Below are 19660 nucleotides of genomic sequence, written 5' to 3'. Positions count from 1 at the left end.
CAGTTCCCATGAGATGACTGAGGACATATGATGCCAGTAGCCACTTCTAGCATTTTCCAAGTGGATTTATAATGTTGGTTTATAGATGACATTATGCTGATTTTTTCAACCCATTCTTAATGGCTTTTTTTAGAATTAAGTGCAATGCAAAAAAACTTTGCATGTAAAGATTTCCTTTAGGGGAAAAAAGCTCTTAACTAACAGAGCCTCTTAAATAACAGAAAGAGGGGGGTCTGGGGATGCCAGTGGAAAGAGGGGGTCTTGGTGGCTTCAGATGTTGCTTTTAAAATTGCAGTTCAAATACTCTTTGAAACCACCTTGCATTATCCTGCAGTGGTTATAATAAATAATATTGTTAGGTCTTGCCTTAAGCTGAGGAGTAGATATTGGCATAGTCCAGTCCAACTTACTGCTTGTGTAAAAGGCCTTGTATTCAGTTAATTTCAGGTGGTTTGTGTTTGAAGTCATGTAAGAGTTGGATCAAACTAGATAAATACAGAAGTTTGTGACTGTCTTTGAGAAATTCAGGGCTAAGTGTGATACTAATGACTATTTTAGGGTGTTTTGGGGTAAGTGTCCTGAGCTCATGTTTGTGTGCAGACAAGTCATCCAGTACAGACAGCACAGCAGAGAACCCCAGAAAGTAATGGAACTGATTTGTCAGCTGCTGCCCCCAAACTCTGCGTTGCCAGGCCTCTGTAGCTCAATGTCCTGCACCTCGTGAACTCTTTTAGTCACCATCGTTTGGTTTAGCCTTTCTCAGAGTAGATTTTTATTTCCAGGTCAGTTCACAGAGGACTGTAATTTGCTTAGATGGATAATGCTGTAGTTGCTGCTCACTTCCATTGATAAATTCAGTTCTGACCCTGATGAAATATTATGTTTCAGTAATGTGATAAAACTCATTTTGCAGGAGTAAAACAAACTCTGTGCCTGTGTTTTAAAGATCTCCAAATTACATTATTTTTAAGTATTTTCCCTGATTTTGCTTGTATTAATAAGACATTATTTTTTCAGGTGTTTTGCACCATTTCTGAATATGGAGGAGTTTTCTATAGTGAAATCATTCTCCTGTACCACCTTGCAAAGTCAAAGTAAAAAAATCAAAGTGGCAAATATAAATATAAATGTATTTGTGTCTCACCTGTGAGTTTTTGCCATGCTGTCAGTAACTGCAGTGGCATCACCATCAGCTAACAGCTCTGTAGTTCCTAGGGCAAGCCCTGCAAGCTCAACTGGCTCCTTCAGCCTGTCTGCATTCCAGGGGCTAGTGGCTGTAGGAGGTGTGCCTTCAGGGCTGAATGCTTTAGACTGATTACCTTCAGATGAGTGAGAGCTGGCCAAGAGAAACCATGACAAACTACTTGCACACTTCTTTTCCTCCCCTATAACTTTATCAGCTTGGCTGAGTGTGGGGTTTCTGTTTCATTAATTGGAGGTAAGCTCTTAGAGTGTGAGGACTGGAAAGTTCAGGATACTCAAAGGGCTGCAAGGGAAGTACTCTGAATAATTGAACATCCCAAAGAATCTACTGCAGGGAGTGTTCTCAGCACCCTTTCTGCAGGACTACATGTGAAGATGTATAAAAAGAGAGTAATGTGTGGGGGAAAAGGTTGTTTGTCATGTTGATGAGGTTGGTGCTATCTTTTAGATAAAAGGGAACTGTTCTGAGAACAGAGTCACTAATTGTTTTCTGCTGTTTCTCCTGATTTTGTAGCTGAATATGAACTCTGCTCCGACTTTCATGCATTTTCCTCCTAAAGGTAAACCCAAGAGAGCTGACACGTTTGACCTGCAGAGGATTGGGTTTGCAGCTGAGCAGCTGGCTAAATGGATAGCTGACAGGACAGACGTTCATGTGAGTCTTGCCACTTTCACAGTTGAAGCCAGAGGTGTCTCCAGCCTGCCTCAGGCTGGGGACAGAGTCTTCTTTCCTTAAGACATTTGTCTCTCCTGTAGGTTCTAGGACACATTAAAAACAAAAAACCCGCAGCACCACCAAATAGTCATGGTACTTGTGTAACTTCTTCTGCCTGCAGGTGATGTTCTGGTCTTGCCTTTAAATTTCACAAGGTCTTACTCTGGGTGGACAAAAGCAATGGTGGTGTGATTATTAGTTGTTAGCAAGTAAAATGTGCTTTACACAACAGATCCAAAGGGAGCTGCTCCTAATTCAGACACAGCCTGCACACATGTTGTAGAAATCACAGTATCACAGCATATCAGAGGTTGGAATGGACCTCCAGAGATCATCGGGTCCAACCTCCCCTGCCAGAGCAGGATCACTTAGGGTAGTCCACACAGGAATGCATCCAGGTGGGTTTGGAAAGTCTCCAGAGAAAGAGTCTCCACAACCTCCCTGGGCAGCCTGTTCTAGTGCTCTGTCACCCTCACTGTAAAGAAGTTTCTCCTCATGTTGAGGTGAAATCTTCTACGTTCAAGGTTGACCCTGTTGTTCCTTGTCTTATTAGTGTGCACCACCAAAAAGAGCTTGGCCCCATCCACTTGACACCCACTCCTCATATTTATGCACATCGATCAGATCCCCTCTCAGCCTTCTCTTCTCCAGACTAAACAGCCCCAGGGCTCTCAGTCTTTCTTCATAGGGGAAATGCTCAAGTCCCCTAAATCCCCAAGGCTCTCCCTTGGACTCTCTCCAGCAGTTCTCTGTCTTTCTTGAACTGGGGAGCCCAAAACTGGACACAGTATTGCAGGTGTGGTCTCAGCAGGGCAGAGTAGAGGGGTAGAAGAGCTTGCCATGGGTTTGAGTTGAAGAATTCAGTGATGTTTAGAAAAACCTTTTTTCCTGTTATTAAAGGCATTACTACTACTTCTTATTTACATATGCCTTTAGGGGGGTTAGTCTTTCTAACTTTGAGAGTAGATTTCAGCTGCTCCCTGTTTGTTTATCTGGCAGAGGATCTGTGTGTTTACTTTTGTTTGTGACCTGTATTATCATTTCTCTTTCCAGATTAGAGTGTTCAGGCCTCCCAACTACTCTGGTACGATTGCCCTGGCTCTGCTGGTCTCCCTGGTCGGGGGCTTGTTGTATCTGCGGAGGAATAACCTGGAGTTCATCTACAACAAAACTGGCTGGGCCATGGCTGCTCTGGTAGGCAGGCTTGCCTTACTCCTGCGCTGGGAACTAGCTCCTTAGCATGTGTGTCCTCATGAAAGCCTTTGCACTGATATATTGCTCAGAATGCTGCTAGCAGACACAGATTCTGGGTGTAGATTTTGGGGCAGATTCTGCTGAGCAATGAGCATGAGTGAGTCACTGAAAACGAGCAAGTTCTCTGCCTGGCTGCAGGGTTCTGTGTGAGCTTTCCCAAGAGAATGTTTTAATGAGAAGCTTCACAGGTGCTCACTGCCACGATGCAGTGGGCTCATTTCTGGACAAACAGCCATGGGATGATTGGCTCAGTGTGGGTGTTGATGTCAGACTGCTCACTGTAAGCAGGTACCCTGAGAGAGCACTCAGGTTTCAGGTGAGCCAGCTCCAGGGCTAGATTTTGGGTGGGAGGATGTTTCCTTTAGGGGTAGAGATGCAGGGTCAGAATGGCCTGTTCGGTTCCAGGATGTCACCTGGAGTATCCTGAGCTCCTGCAGAGTGACAATTCTCTCCCAAAGTCTGCCAGTTTAGTTCCATCTATTTGCCTTGCTGACCAGTATTTTCCACTGGTAACACTCTAAAGATTCAGCACAACCAGAAAGCTCAGCTTTGATGCCTTAGCAAATACCTTTTGTTTTGAACTCCTAATCTTTAAAGATCATCTGAATAGAACAATAATTAGCACACCAAGGTGGATGTTTGTGTCCAACCAAAGATCTGTAAGCAGTGGTATTTGCTTTGTTTAACCATGCTCTGGGGACAATTGGATTCCCATTCTGTATCTAAGGGTTTCAGATCAGAAATGCAATGCTGGAATGGTTTGGAGAATTGTTTTTTTTGTCTTGCAGGGGTTAAAACTCAGTTCTTCAAATCAAGAGTCATTCTGCATTCAGTACATAGTTGAATACATAATTAACTTCCTAGTTAAATTAAGCAAGTGAGCACATCAGTTCTTTCCTGAACTACTTCCTGCTCTCAGCAGCAGCTGGACATTTCACATCTGAAAGCAACTCTACATTGCAGTGCAGAAAACTTACCCCATTGGCTGCCCCTGTGAACAGGGTCAATTCCCACATTATCAGACATTTAAGGCAATGGTATTGATGCCCTTCAGTAATTGTCACGCTGCTGGTTGCATTGGCAAGCAGGACAAGACTCAAAAGCAGTTCAGATGGCATCAGTGCTGTGTTGTGGCTTATTGCCTGTGAAACATTGGTTATTAGAAATGGAGAGCACTTGGAGGAGGCTTTGGAAAAGGTGTTATGTCTGGAAGTATGAAATGGTTGATCATGGTGTGGAGCTGGTACCTCTCCTTAAAAATCATTATTGTTCTTTTGCCTTCAAAAAGCCTCATGCTCCAAAGTGATGTTTTAGCAAAGTCCTCTTGCTTTTGCTCCTATCCACACAGACGTTCAGGCTACTGCTGTCCACTCTCCTGCTGGAGAGGACTGCAGCCTGCAGCCTTGTGCACAGGTGACCTTACTGCTGTAAGGGGACAACAATGTGTGGAGATCCATAGAAGAACTTGGACAATCATTACTGCTTCAGTTCTAAGATGTGGTGTGCTTATGATTCTCTTAAGTGGTGTTTTTTTTTTCCTACCAGGAGAATGCAGAGCTCCTTTTTTTGTCTAAGCTCATTAAAGGGAAAATGGAGAGGGTGTCAAGCTACAGGGAGCGAGTCATGCTTCATAAAATGCTTTTATGGAGGGCATAAATACATTGAAAAATTATGTTTTTGATGAATATTTTCTCTTTTGTGAATTTTAAAGACCAGATTAAAGAACCAAGATGCACAAGGCAGCCCATGCTGTTGACAGGCCTGCTGATAGTTACCATGCCCCTTATTGGCAGCCCTGCTCAGGTGGTGCACAACTGAGAAAGCAGAGGAGCTTGGGCTTTGGGGGGTGCTGTGCTGCTAGGCAGCCAGCATTCAGTAATAACAGGGAAAACCACCTTCCTAATTTATGCCTTTCATAGGTGTCCTGGAATGCAGTAACTCAAAACTGTACCCCTTCAAACAGACAAGGCTCTTGTGTCTTTTCTTTGTGTTCCAGAGCTTCTTAGCTTGATTTGAAGAGCTTTTGTGCTCCCAGATGTTGGAGGGTTCTTATTTAATTGGGAGAAGAACCCCACAGTGCCTCTTTGCCTAATGTAACGATCTGTTTTTAAATTAGGAACAAATTCTCAGTGGTTTTGCTAGCAGAGAAGAGAGGATCCTCGAGACTCTGTCTGAGGAAAACTTGGATGCCCCCTTCCACACCAAGAAGTTCAGTCTCGTGGGTCATGTTTCCAGGACTCTTTGAGCAGAGTATTGGGTGCTGCAGTTGTGTGTGATACAGCAAACAGTTTTCATGGGCTTTGGTACCCAGGAGCAGAGTTTCCATCTCTGGCTTCAGTGCCAGCTCACAGCAGAACTGTGCTGGTTTTGTGCTCGGCACTGGAATGCACAGCAGCAGGGCTGCAGCGGTTTCAGCCCTGTGTGGAAGCACTGCAGGCTCTGCTGCTCCCTTGCCTGCCTTTCAGCACTGCCCAGCAGACTTTTGGAATGGCAAACAGGATGACTGAGGCACAGTACTTGATGCCCCACAAGATACCTTTTGATATGCTACCCAAAATGTATCCCTGGATTATCTGAGAGTTTGGCTCAGATCCTGCCCTTCACCTGGGGGGATACTTTTCCCCCTGATGTGCTGACACAAAGATGAGGAAGGACTTCAGCCTTTAGCTATTTGCACAGTCCTGTTCTTTTATACTGATAGAGCAAGAAGCAGATCAGATTCTTGTCAAGAGTCTTCATTCTGTAAGCAGAGAGAATAAAAGATAAGGTGGTATGAAGGGGGCACATTTCTAGCATTTTAGATAGGGAATTGCAGCATTCAGTACTGGTGCTGAGAGCTCTTTCATTCAGCTGGCTTCAGTGTGGGCTGCAAGGCGCTTTTGGCAGGGTTTTCTATAGCAGGCTGCCACTGTGATTCTCAGTTTTCTGTGTGTAATTCAGGTTTGCCTGCATACCTGTGCAATCTGGAAAGGCAAAATCTGTACTCAGGTCAGAAGACAGCTGCCTGGCAGTGGGCTGTTGGGCAAATACTGCCAAAGCACTTTACCTCTGTGAAGCTCAGGCTGGAGCCATCAGGAGGCCACCACTTGCAGCCTGTTACAAAGGTCTTTGAGAGCCCTGACTCCTCGGACTGCTTAAATCACAGGCTGGTGCCTGTGCTGGTGGGAGTGTGGAGGTGCAGTGAGAATAAGCACAGATGTCATCACTGTGCTGGAGTGGTCCTGGGGCTGTGGTGAGAACTATCAGTGCTGGGAAGCCAGAGACATGCTTAGTTGAGCCCAGCTTCCCATTGCTGTCTTTCTAACTTGGCAATCTAAAAGCCACTGTGTTTTCCTTTCTTAAGGCAGTCTTCATGACTTGCTGTGCCTTTGATGTTTGTCATATAGACCCTGCACAAGAGCTAATGTCTGGTTCTGACGCTGTCCAGCATCCCTACCCTAACCTCACACAGAAAATTTCACTTTGCTGCCACCTTGGCTGCTGCTGCTTTTCGTAGCTGAACTGAAGCAGAGGCACACAGAGCACTGCAGAAGAGCTCTACAGGCCAGCACAGACCTGCTGTCAATGACTGCAGCTTTTAATTATGGGTTCCTATAGCACTTGATAGACCTGAAGGGAAACAGGCAAGGCAACTGTTTGTGCTGAACTCGAGGCAGGAATAGTTTCATGGAGGGTTGGATGCCGCTTCAGCAGCAGTTTGCAGAACGTTTGCCTCCTTCCTGCTATTTAGATGGGGCAGAGTGGCAGTTGGAAGTGCACATAAAGACCAGGATTATGTCAGGTGAAATTTTGGAAAGCTCTGTCTTGAGTTAACTCATTCTCTAGCAGAACTCACTAAGAATTTCATGAAAGCAGCATATCTGAAAACCTGTCCTGAAAAACGAGCAGATGCTGGCTCTGGGCGGGTGAACAACTATGTGTGTGTCTGGAGGAAGCATCACCAGCAGGGTGGGTTTGTTCCCCTGGGTAAAAAAATAATGTAAATAATAATATATTGCTTTTCTCTTCTTCCAGTGTGTTGTGTTTGCTATGACATCTGGCCAGATGTGGAATCACATCCGTGGACCCCCATATGCACATAAAAACCCTCAGAATGGACAAGTGGTGAGTTGGTGCTTTTCTTTGGAAGGCAGGTGCTGAACAGGCACTTCCCACAATGAGCCTGCAGCTGGAAGTGGCTGCTGGGCACTGGGTGACAGCTGGCAGGCTCTGAACATGCCAGGGCAAGCAGAGGCTGGCTTGGAATAGTTCAGAGGTGTCCCCATCTTCAGTGAAAGCTGATTTAGCTGAGCTCTTGGAATTGAACACTGGATTTGCTAGCAGTAGGTGTACCCAGCAGCATGCCACCTTGGAGCTCCTGCAGCACACTTTTGACATGGCTGTGATCTCTCAACATCATCTGCACTGGAAATGAGGAAACATTCAGCCTGGACTAGTCAGGCAGGCTTTTCCCTGTGTCGATTCTGCTCTCTGAGCAGAGCTGTGCAGCCAGTCTCCATATGGCCAGTGTGGCTCTCTTCTGAGATCTTGTAAGCTTTCAACACTTTTGAGAGTGGAGAAGGGAGCAGAGAGGAGAGGACTGTGCCATGTTTTCCCCCTTGCAGAAGGCAGTGTTTCACTACTGCAGGTGGACTCTTCTGTGACTCTTTCTTCCCTGCAGAAAGGCAACTAGCCCTCCAAGGGTGCAGGTGTTGTTCTTGCTGTAGGTTGGACTTGGTGATCTGAGGGTCTTTTCCAACCTGAATGTTTCTGTGATTCTGTGAAAATGTCAGCATTTGGGAATTGCCTTGGGAATTACTAAGCAAGGAAGCCTGCAGAGCCTTTTCCTTGGAACACTTTTCCATGGAGCTTTGCTGGCAAGCTCTGAGGCTGTCATTTCCATGTGAGAAGTGAGATTTCTCCTCTGCCTGTGAGCAGTGTCAAGAGAGGAAACATGCATTTGAGCATAAATGAAGCAGCATACTCCAGACAGTCCTTCCTTCACCCGTGATCTCCAGTGCAGAGAAAGGCCCTTTTGTGTGGTTATTTTGTATTGCACATAAGGCACTTTTAAAATGAGCTTCATCTGGCATGATGCTCATAGGATGCACAGCAGTGGGTTGCAGAGTGAGCAGGTGTAAGGTACAGCACATTTTCTCAGTGTTTAATACTTGCAGAGTTAAACTTCCACGTGTTAGGAGCAGACTAGCTCATTTGTAGCTGCTTACACTCAAAAGAGGAGGCATTTTTCACTGTTCCATTAAGTCAGTCATTAATATTTATATGAAAAATGGTAAAGGCTGGAGTGCTTTAGGTACAGTGCAGATTAGAGAGCCCTTTACTGAAGGTCTTGCAAATCTGGGTTTTGAGCATTAAACGAAAACATGAAATAACCTCCTGGATATCCAGGGGTCCTGAGGTCACTTAGCAGAGCAGAATGCTCTGCATGGAGAGAAAAGAGAATTACCATTTCAAAGAGGAAAGTTGTCTGCATTTATCAGCCCTTTGCACATCTAATATGGGTCAATGGAATGAAAGAAGTTGGGCTATGATTTTTTATCTATTCTTTATAATCACTGTTCTAAAAAAGCATTCCAAACAGAACAATATTCCTATGGCTTTTGCACATCCAGAATTCTGTAGGACACACTAATCAGACTGGGAATCCCTGTAGATAAAATGGTTACCTAATTGTCTCTGTGGCTATGGACCAGAGGCAAAGGTTAAAGTGGCTATTATTTTTCCATTGTTTTTGTTTGATTTGCCTGCAGACAGAGAACACTTCAGTGAATGGGATCAGGAATGAACCAGCATTATCCGAGCTCTCCCAGTGCTGCCCAGTGCTGGAAACAGGGAAAAAAGACCTGGATTGTCTTTAGAACACAGCCACCTGTAGTGCCATTGAAATGCTCTGTGTATCAAAGCAAGGCTTTAAAGCTGAGCTCAGGAATGTGCAGCAGTGTGTGAGCACAGCATCATCCACAGCCCCTGTATGCCACTTTAGGGAACTGGAGAGAGCTGTGCCAGCCTGAGCTGCTGCTCCTAGGCAAGCAGGGCAAGCAATGCCAGCACTGGGGCACAGCTTAGGAATAAGGGTTAAGAATCCATTTAAGAGTCAAATTGAATTAAATTCATGCTGTTGGTCATTTGGTATGCCAGTAATTGATTACTTTCATTGTTATTAATCATTTCTGGACAACACAGAGCCAGGAGGACATGAATTGGATGTCTGTGCCACTACAAGCAGTGCTCCCAGAGGGGTCATGCTGTGTTTACTGCTGTGTATTCCTCTCAGCCCCTAAAAACACTTAGTCAAGCCTACAAATATTTTGACAAGTGGAAAAATGGAACAGTACAGAGACTATCTATCTATTTATTTATTTATTTTCCTCCTGTTTAATTTCCTGTTCCCTAACCCTACTAAAATACTGGAAAGTTTCATTTACTGAAGAGTTTGCTCTTCAGTGGCAGTCTCTCCAAAGAAGCCTCTGTGCAGCTGAGGAGGAAGTTCCAGAAGCAGCGGATTGGAGAGATTCAAAGCACTGTTACTCGGAGGATGCTTATTGTGTGTGGCTGTAGGACACCCCCTGCAGAAAAGCTGGCAGCTGTAGCGCAGGCTGGAGTGAATCCTGGGAACAGACACAGCTGAAATGGGAAACAGCAGCAGCTGGAAGAAGGCAACTGGAAATATACCAGAAACAAGGTCCAGCAGAAAGCTGGGACAGGTGACCAGTGCACCTCTGCTGATACATTTGGTGTCTCTCCTCAGGGGAGCTTTCTGCCTTGGAGAACTATTTTAAGGTTGGGTGTTCACATAGTTACTATCATGGTACCAGGTTCAGACAAAATGCACAATAATACTTCTATGCAGGAGGACCCTTGTAAGGTGTCCACTCATGCATCAGTGCGTCTTACCAAAGTGTTTGACTTAAGATTTTGCTCTGAGAGGTGTGTTAGTTGTTGGGTGGCTTGCAGATGCTCTGTACCTTTTTTCATAGGCAGGCCACACTACTGACTTGTATTCAGCCTGCTCTTACATAGTGGATGCTTTGGGGTTTTTTCAGGTATTGAGAATAGGATTTGTGGCAATACTTCTGAAGCATATGACCTTCATTTCTTCCCCTGTAGTGGTGTTTTTGATCTCTCTTCCTTTCTGGCATCAACTGAATTCATTAGTTCTTATTTTTACACTCATGTCATCATCTTAAATAAATCCCAGGATCCAGAGTTCCTTTATGTGCTTTTAAACAGCCTCTTCTGCCTCCCATGGAGCCAGTTATTCAGCCTGCTCAAACTCACTTTCCTCCAGCTTTAGGTGGAACAATGAATTGCCAAAGTGCAGATAAACAGTAGCACATTTGCTTTGCCAAGAGGGTTAACTGCCTTGAGAGAGGTGGTGCCTGCTGCATCTGGTGTCTGTGGAAAATGTGTGCTCGCTTTCCTTGTGCTTTCCTTCTTCCTTCAAGTGTGTAATTTTCTTTATTTCAAGATGCAATCAGTCACATCTCAATTTCTTCCTCCCAGTGTGCTCAGAGACTGTTCACTGCTGTGCAGGTTCACACTGATGTGTTCAGACTCATCTGCCATGCAGACATGAACACGTAAAACTGCTGCCAGGCTCTAACAGTTAAGCACTAGGGTTGGAATTCTGCTTTTGGAATTTTCCTTTAAGATTTTCTGAGCTGTAGATGCATCCTGCCAGCTGTGGGCCCCTGTATCCCTTATCATTCTGTCCTGCATGCTGACTTCTTTGCTTGGGCTCTGATTTAGTGGCTGAAGCAGGAATTTTCTGCAAGGCCACCAGAGCTGACCTGCTGCCAGCTTGCATTTTATGTCACTAAGCCTCTTGACCTTTTAGGAGGGAAGTCTTTTTGCTAGTCAGTCTCTTCCTATTCTTTCTAAGCTCTCTTTGTTCATTGTATTCCATTTTAGATTATTAATCAGGCCTGGAATTCTTCCCTGAAAGGTCAGTTACATTTCTTTACTAATTTTTTAAGGTGTGTGGGGCACAAGAAACTGACACTGTTCTGTTCACCAGGTGTTTCTAGTGTGGATGACTTCTCTCAGGTCTTCATTTCAGTTGAACTCTTTGAAATGTGGAAATCTTAAAGTGAAGTTTTAAATGTACCACTATGAGTCTGCTATCTACTGAATCAGTTCAGGTCGCTGTATCTTTATACTTTACAGGGCCCCTTTTTTCCATGGCAGATGCACTGGAAATGTTAACTGCTGCTTCTGGAACTGCTGGGCAGCTGAGGACAGAGGATGCCAGGTGTCACATCCCAGCTACAAAGCTCTGCTGGCAGTAATCTGCTTCCATTCATGTCAGGTCAAACACAAGGGGTTCTTTTTCTTGCACATTTTTCAGTTCTTCAGCTTTGTGATATCCTTCCCCATGAGTGAAGTTGGAACTATCTCTTGACCTTGTTCTCCTTATCCAAAGCCTGAAGCTCAGCTTCTCGTTTCCATTTTCCCATGAGCTTGCCCATGTCAGTGCTTAGTTCAGGTTAGGGGTACTCTTTGGAATTTGAAGCCCATGCCATCTTTGATTTCCACCTTCTCTGCTTTGGTTCACATTACACAGGGCAATGGCTGTAATCCTTTTGGATGAAGTTAAATGGACTCCAGGAGTTCACCCAGTACATTCCCAGTTGATGCAGAACAAAGAGGGACTGGGGTGAAGTAGAGCCACTTGAGATCTTTATAGTGTGGGTATTGGATTTGGAGAGTTCATGTGCCCTGCTAAGTAATACAGACATAGCCTGTGAGTCCTCAGCAGCTCAGCAAAAGCAACTCTGAATCAATACTGGTGCCAGAAGAACATCCATTCATGTTTCAGATGTTTCCCATTCTGAACATTGTTCTGCTCTAGAGGGTGATGTTGAGCAGGAGGTTCTCCCATGAAGACATTTCAATTGCAGGTCTGTAGCTGATATCTTCCTTCCTGTAACCTTTTCTTAGATTTGGTCAGATCCATTCTAGTAATGAATTGTCAGATCATGGATCTCTGTATCCTGCTAATGTGTGTATGGAGGAGAGCTAGGCAGAGCTTTGGGTCATGGCTACCTTTGGTCTGGGAACTCCGTGCTGCTCTTTTCTCTGTTTCTTGGGAAGACGGAACCTCAAGAGTCCACTCTGGACTTGACTATTTTGCTGCTGGCTTTGCTTTCATACCTTCAAGGGTTTGCTACATTATGTCAGATGAGAAAATAGCTTTCTGAAGTCTGCTTGAGCTGAAGATCTTTGCTCTTCAGTCTTGTCATTTTCAGTTGGCAGGGAAATGCCTCTGAAGTAATGTTTAGAAAACACAGCTAGCAAAGGGTAAACTGCTTGTTGCATCCCAAATGGTGCTGAGCAGAGATTCTAAATGATGTGTGATGGGAGGGGTCTGTGTGTAATTAGCAGCTGGTGGAAATCCACAGACATCTCACTGAAACCTTCAGCTTTACGTCCTGCCTTACTTTAACTCTGGTAGAGATAAGGCTGAGAGAATTTTTCATTACTAAATCAAGATTTTTCTCAGCTGAGAAGCTGAGGAAGTGTCATTCATACATTAAAAAACAGTTCAGTGTGGATTTTCTATGACATTTTCAAGTGCTACAATAAGGGAATACACTGCAAAGATAATTTCTTACTGTGCTATGAAGATAATGTTCCTGTATTTAACAGATCATCCTATAGAAATACTTTGTCCTCTCTATAGTTTTCAAACACCATGTTCAGTCCTTTTATATTTTGTAATTCTCTACAACTCTTGAGATGTTAGTGAAAATACCTACTGCAGTTGCTGTTGAGGTGCTAGACACAGCCAGTTACTGACGCTCAGTCTTCTGGCAGGGCTGACCAACACCCTGTGTGTGTGTCTCTGTATTTGCTGACTGCAGTGCACCCTCTCTGCACTGGAAGGGCCACTGCTGGTATTCCTGACAATTCTGTCTTCATTTGGAAAGCTGGAACAAAGGAAATGGAACACTTCCAGAAATGCAGAAGTTGCATTTTAATACATACCTAAGCCCAGCACAGTTTTCAAGAGTTTGCCAGAGGAGGGTTGGTAAATGGTATTACAGAGACCAGTTTCAAAGGAGACAAAGGAGTAACCTTCAAACTACCTCTGACTTTGTTTCTTATCAGTCATGCGAGTGTCAGTCACAACAGGAATGCTCCAGAAGGCTTTGAATTGTCAATAGAGGAGGCCTCTTTGGCTAGAGCAGAGCAGATAACCATTATCAGTGTTCTGACAGTGGAGCCAATTCCTGCTGCATGGGCTGAAAGGCACTTTTTAAATGCACTCTAGATGTTAGGATAATGATAAATATGTCAGACTCTTCAACTCACTTCTGACTGTTTCTCTCAGGCCTGATACAGGATGAAGTCCCATTTTCATCTTTCACACATTTTTATGAGACTTTTTTTTCTTCCAGAAAATGAATTTCCCAACAGATTTCTGACCTGCTTGTTAGGGAGTGGAGATGAAAGATGCATTTCTGTCAGGGTTGGATGTTGTTTGCCAGCCAGCTGGAACTTCAAAGTGTGGCACTGGCCTGCGAACAGCCACTGAAGCTGGCACAGTGTGCAATGCACAAGGACCATTTCAGGCTCTTCATGGTCACTGCAGGATGACTTTATCTTTGTTTTGATAGGACATTCAAGCCCTGTGATTCCAGCCCCATGACTGTGTGAACTGGTTTGCAGGGCCGTGCAGTTGTACTAAACTTGAGTCCCACTTGAAACTTGTTCTTATTTCCACTAAATGAACCAGTGCCTTAACTACTGCTAGTGGACTTCAGAGAGCTACCAAGGGTTTATTGCACTGGCACTGATTTGTAGGCCATTGTTAGCAACAGGTCAACTAACTCACTTGGTGAAGGTAATTTCTATGAGAGTTATTTATCTCAGGTCAAATGTAAGTAGTCTTGTGAATCACTACTAACTTTAGATATTCTGAAGCAATATTTGTTTTGAGTGAAGTTATCATCCCTGATCTTCTAATGTAGAAGCTATCAAATAAAGGTTGACAGGCAGGAATTCCAAACATGCCAGGTGTATGACAGTAGTCCTGAGTATCTAATGACATCATGACAACTAGAATCCAGTAATGATGAAGTGTTCTAAGTGTCTGGAGAATTCTGTTTGGGAGAATTGTGGCTCTGATGAAAGCCACACCTTGTTTCTGTTAGTATCACACAAAAAAATCAATGTTCTCAACCGCTTCAGTGCAGCAGTGAAAATGTGCTTCTAGTGTGGGAAAGAGCTGACATTTTTGGAGTGCTCTATCAGAGCAGGTGCTGCATTCCCTGTTACTTGAAGGAAGTTTAGGGCATGTCAAAGATGCTTCGATTGAATTGGGAAAAACAGCCTCCCACTAGGAGAAGCTGAGAGGTAATAGAGGTAGCACTTAGAGGGCTGTGACTGTCCTCATCTTCATAAGTGATGGAATCCTCTTTCCTCCATCACCTCTGCCCATGCACACACATTGCACATGGCAGCTTCTAACCCTCGTAGGTCCTTCTGGAGACAGATGTCGCAGTAAGAGTCAGTGCTTCATCTGTCAGTTGCTGCTGGGATAAGCAAGGAAGAGCTGCATCATGATGGAAAAAAAAAAAAGTAATAAATATCTTCTGATGAGGGGCAGAGAAAAGAGCTCAGCCCAGAGGAATGTCATGAAGTCTCCCACAGGTCTTTGTTCTGGTTCAGGCTCTTGGTGTTAGCCACATCTCTATTCACTAGATAGTTTGCTATCCAGGCCAGTTTGACAGAGCCTGGGGGACATCTCTAACCCAAAACCATATGGGGGAGAGTTGCCTGCTGAATTCCTCACCTAAGGTCACTTGCAGAACCATGCCTTTCATATTGAAAGCTCTTTTGTTTTGGCAGCCACTTTAATGTTCTGCAACTAAATGTTATGTAGAAAGCAATGCACTGGATTGAAATTCTTTCATGTGGAGGAAAGGGCTTTCCTTTGTAGTTTGCTGTGTGCAGTTATTTGGCTTATTGTATGCTATAGATCTTTCTAACTATTGATGTTCTGGAGTTCTGTCACCAATAAACCATCAGCATGAAATATTGGCTCTGCTGAAATCAATAGCAAAATGCTTATTGGCTTGTTTTGAATCAGCATGTCAACTAAAATGTTTTACATACAGAGAAGAATCCTCTGTTAGCAGCAAGGGGCTGCAGTCTGCATGGATCAAAGCCACTGCCGGGTTTGGGACTAGAGCTGAAGAGAGGTGTGGCACAAACCTGTTTCTTGTCTCTGTTCACTACAAGACACTTAGGGAAAGCACCTGTGGTGGTAAGAGAATTGCCTGATTATCTGTAGGAGATGTAAGGAGCCTTGGCAGTCCAGAGAGGTGAAAGGGAGCAAAACTCATTAGGAAGCCAACAACTGCTCCTCCGACAGCAGCAGCATCCCCTTGTACTGAGCAGGTGGATGTGTGGAGAAACAGCCCTCAGAGCTTCACGTGGTTAAAGGCTTGCTGGCGTGGAGAAGTTCTGCCAACTGGCAAAGGCACTGAAGCTTCCTGGAATGGTGGGCTGGGATTTCTTGGAGCTCATGTAGAGAAAACAGGGAAGAACACACTAGAGCCTGCTTGTCCTGGTCAGTAGGGACCGAGGGAACGAATTCGAGTCAGAGAAACGCAGCAGGCTGAGGAGTGCTTTACCTGTCAGACCCAGATTCAGGCTCAACCAGGGAGTAAGCTGCCCTCCAGCACACAGCTGAAATGCAAACAGGGGAGGTTTTGCTCGGTTTCAGTGCTGCCAGGACTCTGAAAGTATCGAGAAAATGTTGTGTTCTAAAGCCTTAAATTCTAGTAAGATGCTGGCTCCACATTCTCTCATGACAAAAGGGTCAATGAGAAGGATTTCTGAAATGCTGTAAATTTACATACAATGCCAAAGTTCTGTACAACAAAACTTAAGGAGCTCAGAGTAAGTACAGCACTCTGCCATCACCCATGGGAAGGCTGTTTGCACCCTTGCTTGCAAGCCCAGACATCCTTGCTCCTTGCTGCCACTTTGCTAGAGAGCCATGTCTGGGGTTCACCACAGGCACCCCCTTTTAGTTCTTATATAATGTGTCTGGGTTGATGGATTATTATTTTTTTGGTCCTTTGGCCTACTGGAGGTTTTTTTTTTTTATCCTATTGGGAGGACTCAGCAGGTACCCAGGCTGCACAGGCTGCAAGCATCTTTTCAGTGCCATTCAGCCTGAGGACATCCATAGGAGCATTCTTTAGACCTGGAAGTTTTCTGTTCTTGCTTTAGTTGGGAGCAGTTTTGTGTGTGCTTTGTGTTTCTTTTCACTGGTTAATTCGTTTGATCTAGTGTGATTCTTGCTCCCCCCACCCAAGTTGTAATTCCAAGCTTAACTCACTTGAGAGCCCTCAAACCCTTAAGAATCTACTTGACTTTCCTCACTTGTTGCCTTCTCCTTCCTTGTCTGTCAGCTTTTCAGAAATTCATATGAGCTTCCCCTGCTGTTCTCATTTCCCTCTTGCAGGCATTGTGCTTTCACATTGGAAAAATTAATTACATAAAACATGTCTCTGACATGGCTCCATGTCCCAGTGGAGGCCAGTGACAAGTGCAGTCCCTCAGGGCTCAGTCCTGGGACCAGTCATGTTCAATATCTTTGTTGGTGACATGGACAGTGCAATTGAGTGCACCCTCAGCAAGTTTGCTGATGACACCAAGCTGTGTGGTGCAGCAGACAGGCTGGAGGGAAGGGATCCATCCAGAGGGACCTGGGCAGGCTGGAGAGGTGGGCACAAGCCAACCTCATCAGGTTCAACAAGACCAAGTGCAAGGTCCTGCATCTGGGTCAAGGCAATCCCAAGCACAAATCCAGGCTGGGCAGTGACTGGCTAGAGAGCAGCCCTGAGGAGAGGGACTTGGGGGTGCTGGTGGACGAGAAGCTCAACATGAGCTGTCAGTGTGCACTTGCAGCCCAGAAAGCCAACCAGATCCTGGGCTGCATCAAGTGTGGCCAGCAGGTCAAGGGAGGTGATTCTCCCCCTCTACTCAGCTCTGGTGAGACCCCACCTGGAGTACTGCGTCCAGTTCTGGAGCCCCTATTACAAGAGGGATATGGACATGCTGGAATGTGTCCAGAGGAGGGCCACCAGGATGATCAGAGAGCTGGAGCACCTCTCCTGTGAGGACAGACTGAAAGAGTTGGGGCTGGTCAGTCTGGAGAAGAGAAGGCTCCGAGATGACCTTATTGTGGCTTTTCAATATCTGAAGGGGGCCTACAAGAAAGCTGGGGAGGGACTTTTTAAGATACCAGGTAGTGATAGGACTAGGGGGAATGGAATAAAGCTGGAAGTGGGGAGGAAGTTCTTCCCCATGAGAGTGGTGAGAGCCTGGAGTGGGTTGTCCAGGGAGGTGATTGAGGCCCCATCCCTGAAGGTGTTTAAGGCCAGGCTGGATGAGGCTCTGGCCAGCCTGCTGTAGTGTGAGGTGTCCCTGCCCATGGCAGGGGGGTTGGAACTAGATGATCCTTGTGGTCCCTTCCAACCCTGACTGATTCTATGATTCTATGACATCAAAATAGTGTCTTTGTGTGCAGAAGTTATTAATACCTTGCCTTAAATGTGAGCTATCTGAGGTCTTGCCTTTTCCAGTGACTTTGCCCGGATTAGCAGTGCTTATTTTCAGACTGCTCTCATTTCTGCCAAGTCATAATCTGCTGAAGGAAAGTTCTTTCCTCTGTTCCTCACCACAAGGAAAGGAGAATCATTTATCACGAGGTCTTGTATCTGCTCTTTCAGATACCTGCTTTGTATTTCAGTCCTGATGCAGCCTTTGCTTTGGTATCAAAGCTGTTTTGTCCTTGGGTTTATTTCAAAACACTAAATGAGTCATAAGAATACAACTTTGTTAATTTGAACAATTCTTACTTCTGGTGTTTGTAGAGTATGACTCAACTTGTTCTCCCTTTTCTGTGCTGAAAACATTCTGCGATTTCACAATTCAGTACTTCGAGTATTCTTTAACTCCCTTGCATGTTGCAGTACAGATCTGACATTCTCACATGAGCTCTCACTTACAAACTCTTGCACTACAGCTTCAGGGTAACTTTTCCTTTGACCTTGAAGGACTCCCAGGTTTCTTTCTCCCATGTATATAGAATCTTAAAACGTTAGGGGTTGGAAGGGACCTTCAGTCCAACCCTGCTGCCAGAGCAGGAGCACCCAGGGCACGTCACACAGGAACACATCCAGGTGGGGTTGGAAAGGCTCCAGAGAAGGAGACTCCACAATCTCTCTGGGCAGCCTGCTCCAGGGCTCTGGCACCCTCACCATACAGAATTGTCTCCTCTTGTTGAGGTGGAACCTCCTGGGTCCCAGCCTGTCCCCATTGTTCCTTGCCCTGTCACTGGGTACCACCAAACAGAGCCTGGCACCTGCATCCTGACACCCACTCCTCAGATATTGATAGACATTGATCAGATCCCCTCTCAGCCTTCTCTTCTCCAGACTAAACAGCCCCAGGTCCCTCAGTCTTTCAGTGCCATTCAATATTCTGTTGATTTTTTTTTTTTCTCTCCTAGGTATTAGTTTTTATGACCTCCTGTAAAGGTAGCATTTGAAATGTTTCTCTAGAAGCTTGCATGCAGAGACCCTTTTGAGTGTTTCTAAGATTTGTGCTGCTTTTTACAGTGCTGGAACTTCAGTTCTGACTGTTTGGGTGGTATTCTCAGAAAGAACTGACAGGAGGAACCTGGAATGCAGCTTACCTTGCTGTCAGCAGTGTTTACTTTATATTCGTTGCAAGCTGCAATACTTGTTGAGGGTATCACAGACAATAGGCCTGAGGTTGTGTGCCATAACATCACATTTTTAACTACTGGCCTTTATGATGTATGAAGCCAATGCCTGCCATCCTGAATAACTCTGTAAAATCACCATCACCAGTTGGAGAGTTGCTGAAGTAGAAGATGTGTCATGACAGAGCACATCCATTGGAATAAATGTCCTCACTCTTGCATCCTCATCGTTAGGAAGCATCTGGCAGTGTGTTAGGCACGGGATTTAATTGAGTGACTTCTGTAGCTGCCCTCATAAATCATGGACTCAAAGCCTTTGTTACTGTGGAATAAATTCATGTTTGTCAAGTGGGTCTGCTTTCAGATTTTCTGTGCTAAAGGTAAAGTGATTGCTTTGTTCTGAGTTTGTCCTGGGAAAGGCTCCACTCTGCTCAATTTCTCTGTCCTAAATGTTCTTGGCCAAAGGGAGAGCCGTGGATTGAAACAGGCTCTTTTGAAGGCTTGATCATAACTATGTGAGCCATGGCCTTCCATAATCTTCTCTTATCAGTTTCACCCTGAATGTTACTGTAGTAAAGGAAGAAAAATTAGTAGTGCTTATCCCCTTGTTATGGAGCTGCTAACTCCCTTTCCACATCCATCACCTTGGGCTTGGCCTCTTGTCTTCTTGAGGGGGAAGTCCCCATCTCGAGGTTTCTTCAACATGCAGCCCATGTCCAGTTTGTCATTAAAGAGGATAA

At 45.0% G+C, this 19660-nt stretch overlaps 1 protein-coding gene across 1 annotated transcript in view; it reads left to right on the top strand.

Moving 5' to 3' along the window:
- LOC128968383 (tumor suppressor candidate 3) overlaps positions 1–19660 on the top strand; it is a 63322-nt gene that overhangs the window by 29008 nt on the left and 14654 nt on the right. Inside the window, exons 4-6 of the mRNA XM_054382812.1 lie at positions 1718–1858; positions 2972–3112; positions 7187–7276. Of these exons, the coding sequence (XP_054238787.1) occupies positions 1718–1858; positions 2972–3112; positions 7187–7276 (372 nt within the window). The remainder of the gene's footprint in view (positions 1–1717; positions 1859–2971; positions 3113–7186; positions 7277–19660) is intronic.

Source organism: Indicator indicator, chromosome 8, assembly GCF_027791375.1.
Source record: "Indicator indicator isolate 239-I01 chromosome 8, UM_Iind_1.1, whole genome shotgun sequence".
Lineage (NCBI taxonomy): Eukaryota > Metazoa > Chordata > Aves > Piciformes > Indicatoridae > Indicator > Indicator indicator.
The sequence above is the reverse complement of the archived record's forward strand: the minus strand, read 5'-3'. Positions and strand labels throughout refer to the sequence as shown.